General features: G+C 41.7%; 2 protein-coding genes across 2 annotated transcripts in view; both read right to left on the bottom strand.

Moving 5' to 3' along the window:
• Positions 1–2,869: 2,869 nt before the first annotated feature.
• LOC100577409 (solute carrier organic anion transporter family member 3A1) lies at positions 2,870–17,176 on the bottom strand. Its single transcript, XM_006561792.3, has 11 exons — positions 16,924–17,176; positions 16,254–16,624; positions 15,654–15,871; positions 15,252–15,392; positions 14,968–15,090; positions 11,016–11,180; positions 10,505–10,700; positions 10,200–10,350; positions 9,032–9,272; positions 8,709–8,837; positions 2,870–8,386 (listed from the first exon to the last, which is right to left on the bottom strand). The coding sequence occupies exons 1-11, from the start codon at positions 17,029–17,031 to the stop codon at positions 8,217–8,219; spliced, it is 2,013 nt and encodes a 670-aa protein (XP_006561855.2). The 5' UTR covers positions 17,032–17,176; the 3' UTR covers positions 2,870–8,216.
• Positions 17,177–17,270: 94 nt separating this feature from the next.
• The window catches only part of LOC107964950 (splicing factor 3B subunit 6), a 67,786-nt gene continuing 66,782 nt past the window's right edge, over positions 17,271–18,274 (bottom strand). Inside the window, exon 5 of the mRNA XM_026442838.1 lies at positions 17,271–17,406. The gene's annotated coding sequence lies outside the window, so the exon portion shown is untranslated. The remainder of the gene's footprint in view (positions 17,407–18,274) is intronic.

Below are 18,274 nucleotides of genomic sequence, written 5' to 3'. Positions count from 1 at the left end.
CGATAACCCGAAGGCTAATTTAAACTATGAAACGTTCTAGAGGTATGTTACAGTGATGCAAAGGGGTTTTTTTTTCTTCTTTTATTTTGTAAATCGAAAAAATTGACTTCTCTGCACGCGCAACAAAATATCGGCTCTCGTCGTCGCGGTACTTCCGGTTTCAGGGACCCGTGCCGCGACCTCAAGGTTCCATCTTTTCATTGTTCACACGGATACACTTTTTCTTTTCTGTGTATATATATCTCTCTTCTTCTTCTTCGTTTTTATTTTATATATATATATATACTCTGTTATATATATATTCTGTAATAATTAATATACACGCACGCGCTCGCGCGTTCACAGGTTGCATCGCGAATCGATTGCGGCTTCTTTGTACGATATAAATCACTGGAACAGGGGTTGAAAGATTCAATTGTACCGAAGGCGATCGGATTTTTAACGAATAATTTTATCTCTTCTAATAAATATAGAAGAGAAAAAAGAGATTATCCTCGTTGGTCAAACAAGGAGAGAGAGGGGAAAAGGGAGAAATTATTTCAATTTAGCTTCAAACGCGTTTGTACATCGATCCTTTGTGCTCTAACAGTTGTACAATATTTATTTTTATCCCGGACAATTATCGCGATCGAAACGCTCGTACAAGAAGAAGAAGAAGACAAAAAAAAAAAGGAATCGTTGGTAAGTTTATTCGAAAAATCCGATATCCGCCCGAAGAATGTGATAATAATACATATTATTATTTTAAACGTTGCGAACCTTACGTATTATATATTAGTCGTGAATCCCGATTTCCGATGTACCCTGTGAACACCGGTGTTCGTAAACGCGCTCCACGGAAACGATCGGGACTTTTTATGCGCGAATAAAAAATAAACGATCCACGTTCGTTTCGTCAGAGTGCTGAGATCTGCTGAGGGTGTGTCGAATGACATTTTATCCATTCACTGTGACGTGAAACTAGCAATCAGATAAAATACTATTTCGTCTTTTACGTACATATGTATAACATATATTTGTGTGTATATATATATATATCATACGTATATTAATTCATCAAAGTGGGAATGATGTTTTTTTCTTCGTTTCTCTCTACCTCTCTCTCTCTCTCACACACACTCTCTCTCTCCCTCTCTGTTTCTTCTTTTTCCTCATCGTCTCTACGTGTTTTTGCATTTATAATCCTCGTTTAAACGTTTCTCTATCTTGTAATAACTTTTTTTATTATTATTATTTTTTTCTTCTTTTAAACATTGATCATCTCGTAAATATATTCCTTTTTATACTGATTTTTTTTTCCATTTTTTTTTCTCCTTTTTTATTTTTATTTGCCTGTTTTTATCTATTTATTCTTCTCCGCTACTGTTAGCTTTGCTACTTATTTAGAGTGTTTCTTTTTTTTTTTCTTTTTCCTTTTTTACTAACTCCAAGAGATTCTACGACGAAGAGAAAGAATCTGTGTATTTGTGTGTGTGTGTGTGAATGTATGTATGTGTGTGTGTGTGTGTTGCAGCACTCTTGAAACGGTATATTTAGCCCTTTGAAATTCCTAATATCAACTCGCGGTGACTTCCAGCCGTCAAAATAGTATCTTACCCACTTCTAGAAACTAGACAACAAAGGTTCGAGGAGGATTTTTTTCTTCCGGTTTCTTTTTTTCTTTCTTTCTTTCTTTCTTTTTTTTTTTTATTTTTGTTCTTTTTTAGGCACTTAAACGTCGGGAGTTAAATGTGGGAACCTTAAGGTGGAGGTCCATCGAACGCCTGCTATTTGCTATTTACAGTCTTGATTGAGACGCGTGTTACATCTTCCAAGAGGAATCGTGTTGTCGACGAACGGAACGTCGCGCATCATTCTCGTGAAAATTTTGAAATTAGAGATTAATAATTAATCGCAAAAGAAGGGGAAAAAAGAAAAAGGAAATTGTTTCGAATGCAAAATGTAAAGATTCGAAGTTAAAAATGAAAAAAATTATCCGAAAATTAAAAGAAGAAGAAAAAAAATAACTAGAAATGAACTAGAACCAACACGAGAAAGTAATTCCCTATTTCAATATTATTTCAATTATTTTTCACGCGGAAACGATACGCGAAATGCCGCTCGCCTCGATGGAAAAGTAACTGCATGTACTATATTGATCTATCCGGCTAAAAAGAGAGAGAAAAAAAAATAAAGCACAAAGGATAAAAAACAAAGGATAAAAAACAGACGTACCGAGAACTTAACAACATTTAAAGAACATTGTTCTGCGTATGCCCGACGATTGAGGGCCGGGCACATGTAGAATTCATGTCACAGAATTAAACGCATACACGGATACACGCACCCACTCATATACGGCATCGTGCACTATATCAAAATACACTTACGTCCTCTACAGAGTAATCCGTTTTTTTTTTCTTTCTTTCTATATAATATATATATATATATAATATATAGATATATATTATGTATAAAAATCAAAGCGCATGATCATTACAACGGTGATGATTCGCGACCGCGCGAATTATCAATTAATAGCAATAATCGATAAACAAGGATCGATATCCGATGACGATAAATCATAGTAATAGTAGTAGTAGTAATAGTAGTAGTAGTAGTAGTAAGGATAATATTAATAAAACAAAAAAAAAAATTTATAATAATCATTAGTACAATATATGTATACATAAAAATGGCATTATATTCTTCTTTTCTACTTCTTCTTCTTCTTCTTCTTCTTCTTATTCGTCGTTTATCATATTCCCTGCTCTTCGTTAACTTTTTAATCCTTCCTTGTTACACACGCCTGATACACACACGTATATATACGTTACGTGAATAGTTAGAATGTCGGAGGCAACCTTAACATTTTTCGCGGCGTTTTTTAAAAGAAATAAATTTTTATTCTTTATGTACAATTTTTTTCCATTAAAAATATAGAGATTGATTTAACAGAGATTCGAAGATTCGTCGTAAAAAGAGAACGATTAAAATATTTAGGGAAAGAATAATAATTAGAAGCACGATTAAAATGATTGGAGGGATTTAAAGAAAGAAAAGAAAAGAAAGAAATATAAAAAATTCGTTCGCATGAAATGATAAAGTTGCTCTGACAGAGGGATTCTTAAAACATCCATTATATAATCCGCAAATGACGTGCGGGTACACGCGAGCACGTCGAAAATTAAAGACTAGCAATTATGGTTCTCTTATAGAACTACATCGTAATTAGGTAAAACCGTAGTGTCCGCTCCCGCGGCCGATTATATCCTACAAGTATATTACTGATAAATTCTTTTTTTTACTAAAATATAATTATTATTGGTATTCTGTGTTCCGCCAGTGATCGTTTCATTTTTTTTTTTTTCTTTTTTATTCTTTCTATTTCTTCTTAAATAAAACTGTGTCAATCTGTTCGACGAAACTGTGAAGATTACATACAACGATGTACAACGTTATAATTTTAATATTCGTAATTCGTTATGAATAAATGCCGAGAAAAAGGCGATCGACGTGAAAAATGGAACGTTTGCAATTTTTATATTATTCATCGTTAAAAAAGAAGAAGAAAAAAGTACTCTTCTTGAATTAAGCGAAAGTTAAGTAATATAAAATAAATGCAGGAATAAAGTCACTGCACTGAGATTTGTTTTTCTTTCAAGTTGCAGGCCCTAGGCTGGGAGGACGACGCTTTCCTAAGGCCAACGCGTTTTGAGCGTGAATTCTTGAACTTGTTCATTGCATCGTGAATATTGGCCAAATGTTGGCAGTCGATTCAATCGATGGTTCATCGAAACGGATGGTTTTCATTGATACTGGCAGTAGTAGTAGCGGATAGTGCAGGGCAGTGTTTCCATTGTCGTGTGTCATCATTGTCATCGTTAATTCTCACAGTGACGCAATTAGCACTTTATTTATTGACGATAGACGAATGATCCGAGGGAGGCGAGGGATACGATCGGAATAAAAATTCTCCGTCTCGCCGCGTTTTAAAAAACTTCCTCATCGATATCAAAATCATTGTGTAATATTGAGATAAAATTGGATCGTAATTCAATTTTTGCGAAGGATCATTCGCCTATCCTGGATAAACTTACTGGCGCAACACACGGAATAAAGATTGAGACTCTGTCGCTCCACGCCATGATTATTTTAGCAATTATTGTACTTTATGTACAGCTCTATCGTACACATAATATACAGTAATGTATACAGTATATATCGAGCACTGAAAGGCAAACGCACAAGTACACACCATTCATGAGAGGTTCTAACTCTCCCCTCCCTTCTCCTACCCATCCCGAAAAGGAAACGAAATAAAACGGAATAAAAATCCTTTCGTAGATTCACTTTCATCCTCATACGTTCGTGATGCGTTCAAAAAATTATCGTGCTCATTTTTTACGTAATCGCATTTATCCTCGCCGATAAATCGTTTTAATCGTCAAATTCGAATTAATCCAGATTGCGTCTCTCGAGTTTTGCGGATTTCTTCGCTGAATATGTCGTCGTTTCCCTTCCAGATTCGTTCGCAAGAAAAATATGTCTATGACGGACGCATTCGTTCGTTGGAGAAAGAATTAAAAAAATAAAAAAATGCGATTAAAAATAACTCGAACGAGCATAAAACTTGTAAAAACGCACACGGCTTCGATCGTGAAAATACTCTCTGTCTCCGTTCATCTTCCGTAATAATAAAGGCCGTGTTTAAAACTTTGTTTATCGATTAAATATCATCATCGAGAGACGACGAATTATCGAAAAAAAAAATCTAATTTGTTAACAGCCGCAACGATGGAGGACGTAGATTTTGATCCTTCCTCTTGGCAAAGTTGCACCAGGCAACATGCGTGAATTTTCTGCGCGTAAAACTGCATGCAAACACTCTAATGATCTATTAAACGTCTACGTGAGGGGGGGAGGATAAATCTTGGAACTTTTAAAATAGCTTCGCTCATTCTAAGAAAGAGAGAGAGACTCTCGAAAACTCTTCTGCCAAGACGAGGGTTAAAACGCGTCCCCACTTCATCCATCCGGACTATGTCTCGCGAGTTAAACGATTATCTTGATTAAATTGTACGTAGATATCTCTCGTTCCCGTATATATATATATATATATATATATATATATATATATATATATATATATATATATATACTAATAATAAAACTATATAATAAACACCTTCTTCTCGATTTTTATCGTCCCACGCGATAACCACCTCGCCCCGATAAGCAGAACACGAGCGGCACGTTGTAAAGCGGATATCCAGAGCAATCCTAATTTTTTCCTTGCAAAAATATTGTCATCGCTCGTTATCTCATCGATTGCTCCAAGAGTCCAAGAGCTCGGTGTCACGATCGATTTTATATATATAAATATATATCGTCGATCGTAGCGAGAAGTATCGCGATTTAATTTTACACAAATGGTGTTGACATTAAGAAAGAAGAAAACGAAAATATAATACACCCTGGGATCGTTCACATTTTCATTTTCGTTCCTCCATCGAGAGGTGGACGAGCGAAAAATAGAATGGAAAATTCGATGAATCGAATCGTACATCGATGATACACGAGTCGAGAGCTGATGACTCTCTGAGAAATGAATCGCGTCGAAGGGTGGAATTGGCTCTGTGTTAATTATCGTGCTGTTCTATATATATATATGTATGTATGTATATGTATATATATACGACTTGTGATCGATTAAAATATAGATTATGTGTCGCTTCGAAATACAAAAATACAATTCTCGATGGAGATCAACGGGCGCACGGAAAGCCGTATCCGCCCCTGTGCAATCCTTTCTCAATCGCATCGTCAATGATTTACTTGTACGACTGTACACGCACTCATACGCACACACACACACGATACATACAATGTATATATATATATATATGTAACTCGTTCAACCCCTTCGATGCGAGGGTGGTTTATCCTGTGCGAAACATGAGAAACTACCCTTAACAATGAAAGGGATAGATATTACGTTCTACCACTGTCCAGAAGAAATTCTGAATTCTGTTTTTTTTTTTTTTCCTCTTTTTCTCTTGATATTTTTCTAAATAAATGATAGAATTGGAGAAAGAAAACAGGTATACTTTTCTTCGTGTCAAAATGATCATGATGGCTTCTGGACTGGCAATAGATCGTTTATTAATCTGAAAGCTCGTTTAGAGCCGACGTTATATACGTTTTATATGTGTGTATATGTATATATATATTTATGTATCTTTTTTTCTTTTTTCTTTTTTTCTTTTGGAATTTCGAAGAAACAATTGGCTCTTGTGTAATGCTTGTTTAGTAGCTTTGCGAACAATTTTTCTATTGGAGCTTAAAAAGAAATACGATTTCAAGAGTCTTTTGAAATCCAAAATTAAATTTCTTCAAAGATATAATTTTTAATCGAGTCGAAATTTAGAATTAGAATATTATTTAATTTCTCTTATTTAATCAATCTTAATTCAATTATCTTTTAGCCAAACTGTTCTTCGAGGCAAACTCAAAACGATGCGTAATATATAATTAACAATGCCCCTGAATCGAATAATTCGCGAATTTCATAGCATACGTTAACGCACACCCTAAACGCTTTTCAACTCTTCACTTCCTTCCCTCTTCCTTCCTTCTCCGCAATAACTTTCTTTCCTTTCTCTCGTTTCGCCGTATTACACAAGGTAACGATCGTCCATCCAACTCTCCTCGATTATAAAATTCGCGTAAGCAATTTTAACTTACTCGTCGAAAATATATCTCGATTAAAAATTAATTCGGTTTCCAGATCATTAATAAAAAGAACTATTATTGATAATCGTTTAAAATTTAAGTAAAAAGAGTTATATCGGGCAAAGATATTCGAAAAAAAAAAAGAAAAACGACGAACGCTCAAAGCACTAAAAGCACACAGGCGGCAGACGCGCATACATCGACAAGTGTCCCACACGAGAATGTAAAGTGTATCGTATTAAAATACAGCTGTTCAATCTTTTCATTTCTTCTTTTTCTTTTGTTAATTTTATAATTTCTCTTTCTTATTTCCTTCCACTTCCCTTTCCTTTCCTTTTTTTATTCATCCTCGCTTTTCTTCCCTGACTTCCGTTCTTCCCGTACACGTGTACCGTATCGATATTTATTTTTTTCTCCCTTCCCCTTCCCCCCCTTTTATCTCTCTTTTCTTTCTCATCGTCAAATCGTCTAAAAAATATGTCTTATTATTCTCTTCTTATTATTTTCGCCCTCATTCGCACTCAGATTCTCTCCTCCTTTCCTCTCCAATAATTATTAACTCTTCCGTTCATTGTTCATTTTTTTTCCTTTTTTTTTCATTTTCTTTTGCAAACAACAAAACGAATTATTACCGACACGCATGCACACATCGTAAATCATCGCTTGTACAGGTTGCCTACGCCTAGGTGTAATATGCAGAATGAAACACGGACGGTAGTGCCTAAGAGAAGCTCGCCCAAGATCCGAGAATCTCGCGTGCCGAGAGAAATAGATATATATTTATATATATGCTGGTGCGTTTCGCATTTCCGTGTCGATCATCCATTTTTCCCAATCCTCCTTTTTTTCCCCCGCACGAAAATCGTCTCCTCGCTCTCGATACTTGCTCCTTCCTCCGTCGTGCACTTCGTTTCGATTACGTTTCAAATCGTTGTTCCCCGATGCCAATCTCCGGAAGACAATCTTCTCCCTCATTCGCATCTTCAATACATATGTATATATCGCTCACTCAAAGAAAAATCAAATAATCGTTGATTATCGATCCGTTCCTTAACCATTACATCCTCCTTCTTCCCTGTACAATACGATTCGAAACCACGGCACAGCCTTTCCGTGGAAATCACGGGCTTTCCAAGGGCTTGGCACCGCCTCCTCCGTCATCGTCCTGGACTCCTGGTTTCGTGGCCGATCGACGCGAGCACCAGTGTCGTCGAAGGGACTTGAATTCAGATTATTCCCTCGCTCCTCCTCGCGAAAAGGGATGGACACAACCCTTGGTGGGTTTCCACAAAAAAAAAAAAAAAAGAAAAGGAAGGAGGAACCCTCCTCCCTTTCCAAATACGTGGACACGAGAAGATGGACCGTCGACCGACCGGTCTCGAGCTACTGGCACCGAGTTCTCGTCAGTTAGGAACGCCTCGTTACGCCTTTGTCCCGCTTTTTACGACGCTATATTCAGGCCTGCGCTTCATGAGATACCATCGAAGTCGGCCGGGACCCTTTCACAAATAGTCGTTGTCAACTGCCTGCGCATCCTGCGACTTGAGGGTGGCCATCTCCTCGACCGTGCCCTCTTCCGCTTCCTGCTCCTCCACGAAGCTGATGCTCCCGGCCTTGTACCACACCACTATGTCCACCACGAAAGCGAGAATCAGGATTCCGCCAGTGGTACCTGGACAATCCGTGCAATTTATTATCGGTTGATCGATTGAGAAATTATTATAATTATTATATTAATTAAGATATATATATATATATAAAACGATCGTGAAGAGGTTAAATTTCTAACAACATATTCATGGGAAACGATTCATCTCTTGGGAGATATAAATAATATCGGAAAAGAGAAATTTAGCCTCGGTATATATATATATATATTATACATATATATATAATAGAGAGGCAAGAGTTGAGCAGTAGTAAGTCGGATAATCGAGATGCAGATATTTCCGACTTCTCCTCGCCGCAGATTTCTTCTTAACCGCGGTACGTACCATGATAGAACATTCTAAAGACATTCGAGTCGTAAAGCCAGCAGGCACCTCGCTCGCCGCAAGCGTATTCCCATACGAGACAAGCGGAGTCCACCACAGCACCATAAACGATTGGACACGGGACGTTACCTGGAACCAACCGACCAACGGATCATCCGCCTGATAAATTCATTTATGAAGTTCTCCCGATTCCATCGTTCGGGGGGAGGAAATGGAAGATTTCGATCCACGATCCCCTCCGCGATTTATTGAGATCGTGGATCACGAGAGACGATACAAATGGGGGAAATGGGAGGGACGAGGGGGAGGGAAGGCATAATTACCGAAGAGGCCGATGGCGAATTGTATGAGGCCCAAAGCCATCGCCTTGTCCCGTGGATCCACGCACCTGAGGATCAACAGCATGGAGCCCACCTCGCTGGTCGAGTGTATGAAAACGAACACCGAGAACAGGACCATATAAACCCAAAAGTTACTGCACTCGAGCTCGCAGTAACCGATCGTCGCAGTGTTTGCCGTTTCCGGTGTTGTCAGATTCGACCCGATACACTGGCAGTTGTAAAACTGTAAAAAAATCGTGAAGCACAGGCGTTGTTAAACTTGCGTTTCGCGAGTTGTGTTTCCTTTCCTCTTTCGATCCAACTATCACTGAGAATTCGCGCGCGAGGATCTTGGACTTTTGCACGTGTCGGTCGTTCGACACGTTTTATCGATCGATGCGTCGAATACTAAGATTTTGAGAAACGCGCCATTCTCGATGCATCGCGAAAGGAAGCGAGAAAATTTGGAATGCGATATACCTGTTTGCATTACGCGTACGTATATATATATTTACCCGCGTACATTTCGTTTAATCCCCGCGAAATCCGAACAATTGGAAATTGAAATGTTCGCGATAAGGCGGAATGTTTCAATTGCGAAACTAATGACTCGCCTGGTTGCGCAATCAATGAAGCATTGTTTCGTTCGAATAATGCGATTTCCTTCGTAAATGGTCGGAGCAAACGGCACATTTCTGGCCTAGTTGCATGCCACTGTCACCGATAATTACGATCGAGCCTATTTCCCGATCGAGCATCATATATATATATATATATATATATCGATATTCTCTCTTTCGCGATGACGTCAGTGAGTCCGCGCGCTATCAGGGGATTGTATGCAATCAGCGCGAGAAATAGCGAAAACGATTATTCGATTCGAATCACGGAGTAACGTCGTAAATAAATCGACAATGAAACGATGAAATCGATGAAATTTCGCATCGGGTTTTACGCGTTTTTAAATTGTTGGAACCAATTCGCGAGTAGTGTATCGAAAAGTGTTCCCTTTTTTTTTTTACCCTCGTATCGACTTTTTTCTTTTTTTTTTTTTAACCATAACGCGGTCGACGTTCCTTTAAAATTTTCTCTTTTTTTTTCCCTCCCCCCTCCCCGTAACGGATCTCTCGAGAAGATCTCGAAGATAACGATCAATGTCCGTGGTACTCACCGATGCAACTTTGCCATCGACGATCGTGTAATTGGAGCAGCCCGCGTGACACGCGGAAAAATACGTTTTACCATCGGCACCGCAAATCGGGCTGAACTTGTTCCGATCGCAGTAGCATGTAGCCTCGCAGGTCTGCTCGAACCTGGACAATCTAGAAAGATTTATCGTTGTCGTTCGTCATTTTCTTTTTTTTCTCTCTCTCTCTCTTTCGAAATCTATCCTCTATCGGGAAAGAAAAGGGATTGGCTCGAAAGAAATTTTTAACAACTTTACTGGAGATGGATTTGTCGGAGGGAAACACTTACCCGTCGGAATGGGAAACTAGACCAGCGAAATCGTCCATAGGGCAACCGATGAACATCAGCACACCCATGCCGATCGCGTATATTACAGCTGTGAAGGCGATCCAGGCTGCGACGAACCTGGCGTTAGGCTTTGCCCTCAGGATAAACACTCCGCTAATTATAATACCCAAACCCATTACTAAAATACCACCGACACCTGCGAAAAAAAGGACAATCATCAAAATCGTCAAATCGCTCCTCCTTCTAGTTTCTCATTGTTCACGTTCGTCTCTTTGTCTCGGATTTAAATTTCGAGAAATTTCGGATAAAATACCCCCTCTCTCTCTCTCTATTTTTCTTTTTCTTTTTTCGATTCAAGAGAAAGAAAGAAAGAAAGAAAGAAAGAAAGAAAAAGATTGGAAGGAAGGTTGGAAGGATCGAAATATGTTAATGGAAAAAAAAGAAGAGGGGGGAGGAGGGAAGGAGGATCGGGGCGAGAAAGTTTGCTCGCGTGTCTATTGGCGAAAATTACCTGAGATCATGTTCGCATGATGAGCTGGCAAGCGAAATTGGCTCTCGAGGTACTTTGGCAGGAAGGTGTAGAGGCCGGCGATCGGTAGGATGTGCAGCACGCTGCTGGCCGTCCGGAACATAAGAATGTCGTTCTTCAACAGCCTCTTCACCGCTTTAGGGAAGTCTGCAACAGGTAGAGAGAAGGCGAGGTGTAGCGAGTGCATCGAATCGTGCAGGCGACGCGAGCCGTGCATCGCGACCTGCAGCGAAACCATTTACATGAAATTTATTCCTCCTCTTTTTTTTTTTTTTTTTGCCTCCTCCCTCTTTGTCTCGTCCCTTTTTTCCCTCTCTCTCTCTTTCTTTCTTTTCTTTTATTTTTCTTTTTTTTTTTTGCTTCCGAAGATCATTCCTTAAAAATCGCGAAAACAATTCATCAACTTTTTTTCACTTCCAACTTTTGTCCTTGTCGCGTATACGAATAAAAAAAAAAAAGAAAAAAAGAGCGGCGAAGAATTTCGAGGAAATAAATATTTAATCTCTTTTTATCCTCGGCTAAACTTTTTATTCCCCCTCTTTATTTCCCATCCTTTCCTCGAAATTAGGTATCCAAAGGTGAAACGTGATCAACGCGAACGAAACCACACGGATTTTCTTCTATATTTATGAAATCAATTACGAACGACGAGCTAATTACGAGACGATCGAGTTTCCCCTCGTTCTATTTTCGAAGGCGAAACGACGAGGCAAAAGGAGAGCGCGAGCCAGAGGGAGCAGGGATTGCAGCGTGCGATCGCCTCCAGCTCGAAAAACGAGAAACGGATGAGAAAAAGGAAGCGCGGCGTCGATACTTGCACCGGCGCGAGAAAAACTTGGACCGATCTTCGGCTACCGATAGTAAAACTTTCGTGGAATTCTTTAAAAAAAAGAGAAAAAATATTCTCCATTTGTTCGAGTTACGACATAATTGACATCCAAAGGACCATATATCCTCGCTATATCTTCGTTAAGATTACTGGTATTATCAAATTTAATCCCTCTCTCTCTTTATACAAAACTTTAGTACAAAACTTTAGTATAGAAAAATTTAAGAGATCTACTTTTACACATTAGAATTAGATTAAATACTCGAACGAGAACAAAACGTTTAATAACGTCGAGTCGAATTGGAAATCGCGTATGGGTGAAATGATAAAGAGGGAAGAGGACGTGGCGCATCGATTTTCGAGCAATGGCAAAAAAGGCGAATTCCTGCATGGGACGGAAGGGAGGGAAGGGGAGTGGGAAGGGGAGGGAAGGAGCGGAAAAAGAAACGAGAAGAGAGGAGGAACGAGATGTACGATGAGGCGTTCGTTCGTGCGAGGTTTCTGTTCGAGAAACCCTCGGTGGAAACTGACATTAAGGATGCCTAGGACTGCTCTAGGCTTCCAGGAAGGCCGGGCTAGAGTCGTGGCAACCCCGCATAGAGAAGTCCTGCAGACCATGAGTAGACAAACGTGACTAACATTGCGCTCCGTGTATTATCGCGACAACCCTGCACCGGCCACATACAGGGTGGCTTCGAATCGCGAAAACCTCCTCCAACCTTCTCCGGATCAGCGCGGAAAAAAGAAAAAACGCGAAGAAATTTGCACGGAAATCATCGATCGAAAAAGACGTGTATGTGTATATATATCGTACGGGATAAAATTACGACGAGAAAATAAGAGACAAATAGATTTATCGAGATACGATCGATACAGCGAGTTATATAAAGTTGAAAGAATGAAGTCTTCAAAGGGGGCTGACGAACCGAGTAATACGAGAATCGCGTGCATCCGTCCAATTCCGTCCTCTCCTCCGAGGCGATCTTTTCTACCGTCCTCTCCAATAAACACGCGCGCAAATTTCTAACGATATCCTCGTGTATCGTCCCTTCGTGCGAGGATAGAATTCCAAAAAACCATTCCTTCCAAAATTCCTCCTGGATCCTGCAACGAGAGGAAAGAGGAGCAAAGTTTCAGGGGCGGGAAACATTAATTTGGGAAGCTCGCACGGATTATTTCGCATGGAAATTGCCGGCAAAAATTCGAGTTTCGTACGGCTCGTCGAAACGTATCCGGATTTCTCGTCTCTCCGGTGTGCCATGTGCACGTAGGAGTAAAGGATCGGGCGTTCGTGCTCGTGTGTGTGCGAGCGCGCGCGTGAACGCGGCGGGCCCCGCGTGTGTGCGTTAATAATGATGACTGACCGACTGGTGCACTAGGTGGGGCAAGTTCACGGTCATGCGTCGTGCATAGCGCTCGGTAGGCACACGCGCGCCTCTGCATTTCTGCGTGCGTATACGGCCCTGCCGTTCTTCCTTGCCCGTGCGCGCGTGGATTTGTTCCTCTTGCGGGGAGAGGACTTATCTCAGCTGTCTCGTGCACCTCGACATAACACGACCGACCTAACGCACCAGAAATGCGCGCCATACCTACCCTCCTCCCTCTCTCTCTCGCTCCTTCTCCTTTAAATCTCCTCCTCCTCCTCTTCCTCGCGTGATCCACGACCCCGCGGGGAAATTATCCTCGTACGGTCGGCCGGATGCACGGACTCTCGGTTTTCGGTCCACGGCGAAAATACAGAGCAATTTGCTTCCCAATTCGTTAGCCGAATTGGATTTTCAGGGAATCATGGGAGGAATCATCGTTTCTTTCTTTTCATCCGGGCACTCGTCAAGTTGAATTTAAACGTTTCCTCTTCCGAGCGAGCGAATTTTAATTCAACGAGGTTCCTCTTCTCCTTTAAGCGGGGGTTACGCTTGGACAATTAGCGGGAGGAGGGAGGGAGTTATTTTTAAGTAACGCGTCCCTACGATGCTGAGGAGAGGCGCACGTGGTACAGTGGGACGTCCAAGTTGCATTATCGATGCGACTCGTGCCGCATTTTGAACAGGCTGCCTCTTTCAGGAACAACATTCCGAAACATTGTCGGTCAAGGGCGGGAAAGGTATAGTGAAAGATCGATACGTCACGTTTATGGAATTTCCTCCTTCTTTCAAACAAACAAACCGAATTTACAATTTTCTCCGCTCCCGTTCGATCTCCTCTCTCTCGAAGAAAGAAACAGAACGTTTCAACGAAGCGGATCGAGAATAAACGCAAACCAACTCGATAAACGCTCGCCCTGCAATCCTAGGCGGAAAGGGTTCCCAGAAAAGGGCTCGACCGTGTTTCAGAAAGCAACGGGGCGAGCGCTCACGATCGAACGAGCAGACAGACACGCCGGCCGACTCTCTCTCCCTCTCTCTTCCTCTCCCTCTTTCTCTCTCTCTCTCTCTCTGCGAGCCTAAATTTCGCCATTGACCTTGACTGCCAAGTTCACGCTTCAAAGATCATCTTATTGGCCCGCGTCTTTTCCTCCCGATAAACGTCCACCGAATACATAATGGCCCCACTGTTCCGTCCTCTCCCCCCCCACTCTCTCCGCCAATCCACAATGCGACGAATAGAAATATTCGTATCGGGGCAAACAATGTCGATGCATCGCGTGCGTATCGATTCGCCGTTTTTGTCTCGAGAAAATTAATAAACCGCGAAATGAGAAGAAAATCCTCGTAACGTGATTAAACAGCGAAAGGACAATAAAAGAGATAACGACGGAGAAGAGGATCGATGAAATGAATCTCGTTTTCCTCGATCTTGATCTCACTTATTCGAAACGTGGAAGCAAATTCGAAAGGAATCGGTCGCGTCTGGGATAGGAATCGAGGCGGATGCGCACGCTTTTGAAGGGCTTTGGAAGGGGTTGCGATTAATAGACGGTTTCGAGGCGATGGTACTTTTATCTCGTCCGTTCGATCTCTCCCCCGGCCAATTTTCGAGCGGGTAGAGAAGAGGAGAGGGAGGGAGGGAGGAGGCCGTAAAATCGAATTAAATCGCTGTGATCGGATGCGGCGGTGGGGGAGAGAGGAGCTTAAACGAACAATTGGCGATAAATCGAGCGCTTACCTCGGAGACTAGGCTTTTTCGCGTCGGCCCGTTTCGGCGGCGTCCTGCTCGCGGGCAACCGCGTCGGGAACGCGAACATTCCTATGCTTACCAACATCAGCATGGCTGCTATCAGCACCAGACCTGAAACATCCAATATTCTTCCAATCTCGTTCGCGAGATTTTCAAGAATTTTGAAGAAAGAGAGAGGAAAGGAAGGAAGGAAGGAAGAATGGTGTAAAATTGCGCAATTGTGTTCGAATTGATACAAGAAGGCGTAATAAGAAGGAGAAATTTCAATTTACCAAGCCACCATGCCCCGACCCATCTCGGATCCGTCGGCGTGATTTGCGGATTCGCCGACAAATCCGCGTAAATCATGGTGCACAACGAGCCCAGAATGAAGCCCAGGGCTGGACCGAGGATCCTCACTCCGATCGTGATCGCTGCAACAAAGTACGGGGACAACGTGTCCCGTGAGTATGCAAATTCCCGGCGTAACATTGAACGTTCCGCACGACGATAACGCAACGATGAATCAAAATAATCGAAGTGAAAGATCTTGCTATAGTCCCCCTCGGCCCCGAGCGAAACGCTCTTTCGCGTCCAAACGCGAAAGCAAAAGCTTTCTCGAACCCTGTTTCGCTCCCCTCCTCGTTCGCGGTACAATAGAAACGGTAGGCAGGGGGAGGAATCGGTATTCTTACCGAAATAGAGCGGGCTTTCTCTGCTGGCCACATTGTCATCGATGTAAGGGATACCGAGGGTGTAGACCGCCGTCTGACCCATTCCAACGCCCAACAAGGAGACGAAAAATATCGCCAGGACCACCGTGGTTATTTTGCTCTGTATCCTCTGCTCCGTCAACGAGTCGCCTTTGCAGTCGTTTATCGTGTGAGTCGTTTGAGCCGTGGACGAGATCCAGCTTCGGAGAAATCACGGAGAAAAAGAAAGAAAAAAGAAAAATCAACCGTCGTCGTCCGGAGATCGATTCGAATTTTTCTCGAGACTCGTGTAATTTTTTTTTTCTATTATATTTATAAACGGAGAGACCTTATTATCCATTTAAAAAAAAAAAGAAAAAGGTAGGATCGATACATCGTGGAAAGGCAAAAGAGGTAAAGAGAGAGAGAGAGAGATATGGGTTGCACAGAATTGCGACACAATTTCAGGAGGGGAGAAGGAGAGGAATCGATCGAGAGTTTAAAAAAAAAGAGAAAAAAAAAATACACGAACGAACGATAATCGACAAATGTCGAAAAATCGGTAAAGAAATTATCTTTAGCAGGGATTTACTCGTCCGTTACCTGGCGACCGTAGAATTTTCCGATCGTTCCTGCAATTTGCAAAGGTTGGCAGGGATGGGATGGGTGTTGTTCGGGTCACCACCCTCGACCCCGCTGAGAAACATCTCGTTCTGATGGATCAGCTGTTCACCGAAGATGAAATGGGGCATCGAGCAGGTGAACGAGCTCACCGCGAACAGGATCATGCCCCAAGCGATCCACTTAGGCCGGTGACCTTGGCCCCCGTAATACGTAAGCAGGAGAGAGGAACCGATCTGCCCGATCTCCGTCGCTGACATTATAATACCGGTGGTCTTCGACTGTATCTGGAACAGCTTCTCGATCGTCGTGATCACCGAGACGAAGTACGTGTAGTACATTCCCTGAAGAACCTATGGAAACACAACGAGCGATCTCAATTATATATATATAAAATTTATATCGTTATATATTAATCACTACGTTAATTAAATAAACGAAAAAATTTTCACGAACGACTCGTTACGAAAAATATAAAAGAGAGATATATAGTAAAAAAAGTTTGGTGTTTTCCAACCTTTTCTCGAGATCTCTTTTTTACTTTATTTTATAAGTAATAATAAGTGTTATATTCGAAAGATTATTATTCGGCTACGACATTAATCTTCTCCCTCGAGATTAGATTAGATCTCGATCGAGATGAAAAGCTAACCCAAACCAACCCAGGTGATGCAGAAAGTGACAAGGAAGGCCTGCTTCGTGGCGAAATATTGAAGCCAGTGTGGCCTGCACGGGCCCCAGCCGCAAGACACATCGGCATCGTCGAACTCCGTGTGAAGGCTGCTCGACTTCTCGTCGGACATGATCAATTTCCCGTTTTCCGCCGCTGTTATTTCGTGCAACTTTCCATTAGGTATCGACCCATTGTTGTTGTGCTGCTGCTTCCCGCAGATCAGCCCGTTCCCGTTCGCCATCTTCGGTGGAATTATCGTGAGCGCCTCCACGTTTCCGTTCGCCAACATTTGCGTGTCCTCGCCCGCCATCGTGTCTCGATTATTACCGATCCGCTACCCTGTGTCTTCCTCTTCTCCCTCTCCCTCTCTCTCCTCGCAGCTCTCTTCGCTCTCTAACCGGGATTCTTCCTCGTGGGAGGATCCTCTCGACCGCTCAAACGACTTCCATTCGAACGGTCAACCTGCGAAAAAAAGGAGAGAGTAAAAAATTGTCCGATCAGTCCAGCCGATGATGAATATCTTTTGTCGAGTATCCTGATTTGACGAAGGAGTCAAATCCCCTCCTCGCCTCGATCCTCGGATTTTTCGGCGAGGGAATAAATTAAATAAATAACATTCTTGGTTTTTACGCGTCGAATGATTAATTTTTTCTTTTTTTTCCTTTTTTGCTTCGAGATTTAGTACGATGCCGATGACACGATTATACACGACGTTCGAGGAATTTCGTAGGAGGATGGCGATGAGTCTCTTCTTCTCTTTTTTTCTGCGATCTTTATCCGTTGTTGTCGGTTTTTTAAAGGTCGGTTACGCGTTTGCGTAACCATCTCTACGAGGCGATCGTCGAGGGAGGAGGAGGAGGAGGGGGAGAGAGAGAGGAGAGAGAGAGAGAGAGAGAGATGGCTGAAAAGTGTCCAGGAATAAATCGTCAAACTCGCGGTCGCTATTTATCATCCGTTCGAAACGCTTTCGAGATGCACTTTGTATTTTTGAATAACTAAGTTACATACGTCACGGTATTATTTATAACAACGGTCTCTCTCCGGTCGTCCGTTGTGTCTCTGCGAAATCGCGATTAGCATTGTGTTCCACGGGTAATGAAATTCCCCGCCATCTTTTTCAAATCTTGCGCCAAGATTTACAGAGAAAAATAAATATATACGTATATATATATATATATTTATTTAAAAAAGAAAAAAAAAAGAAAGAAAGAAAATCGTCAATTTTTTCCCCCATTCCCATACCGCGAAATTTCGAGTAAAAGTGAACTTTCTATGGAACAATAGCGGAATTCCTCGATATTATTTAGAAAGCGATCGCTAGGTAGGATAC

Source organism: Apis mellifera, linkage group LG9 (assembly GCF_003254395.2).
Source record: "Apis mellifera strain DH4 linkage group LG9, Amel_HAv3.1, whole genome shotgun sequence".
NCBI lineage: Eukaryota > Metazoa > Arthropoda > Insecta > Hymenoptera > Apidae > Apis > Apis mellifera.
The sequence above is the reverse complement of the archived record's forward strand: the minus strand, read 5'-3'. Positions and strand labels throughout refer to the sequence as shown.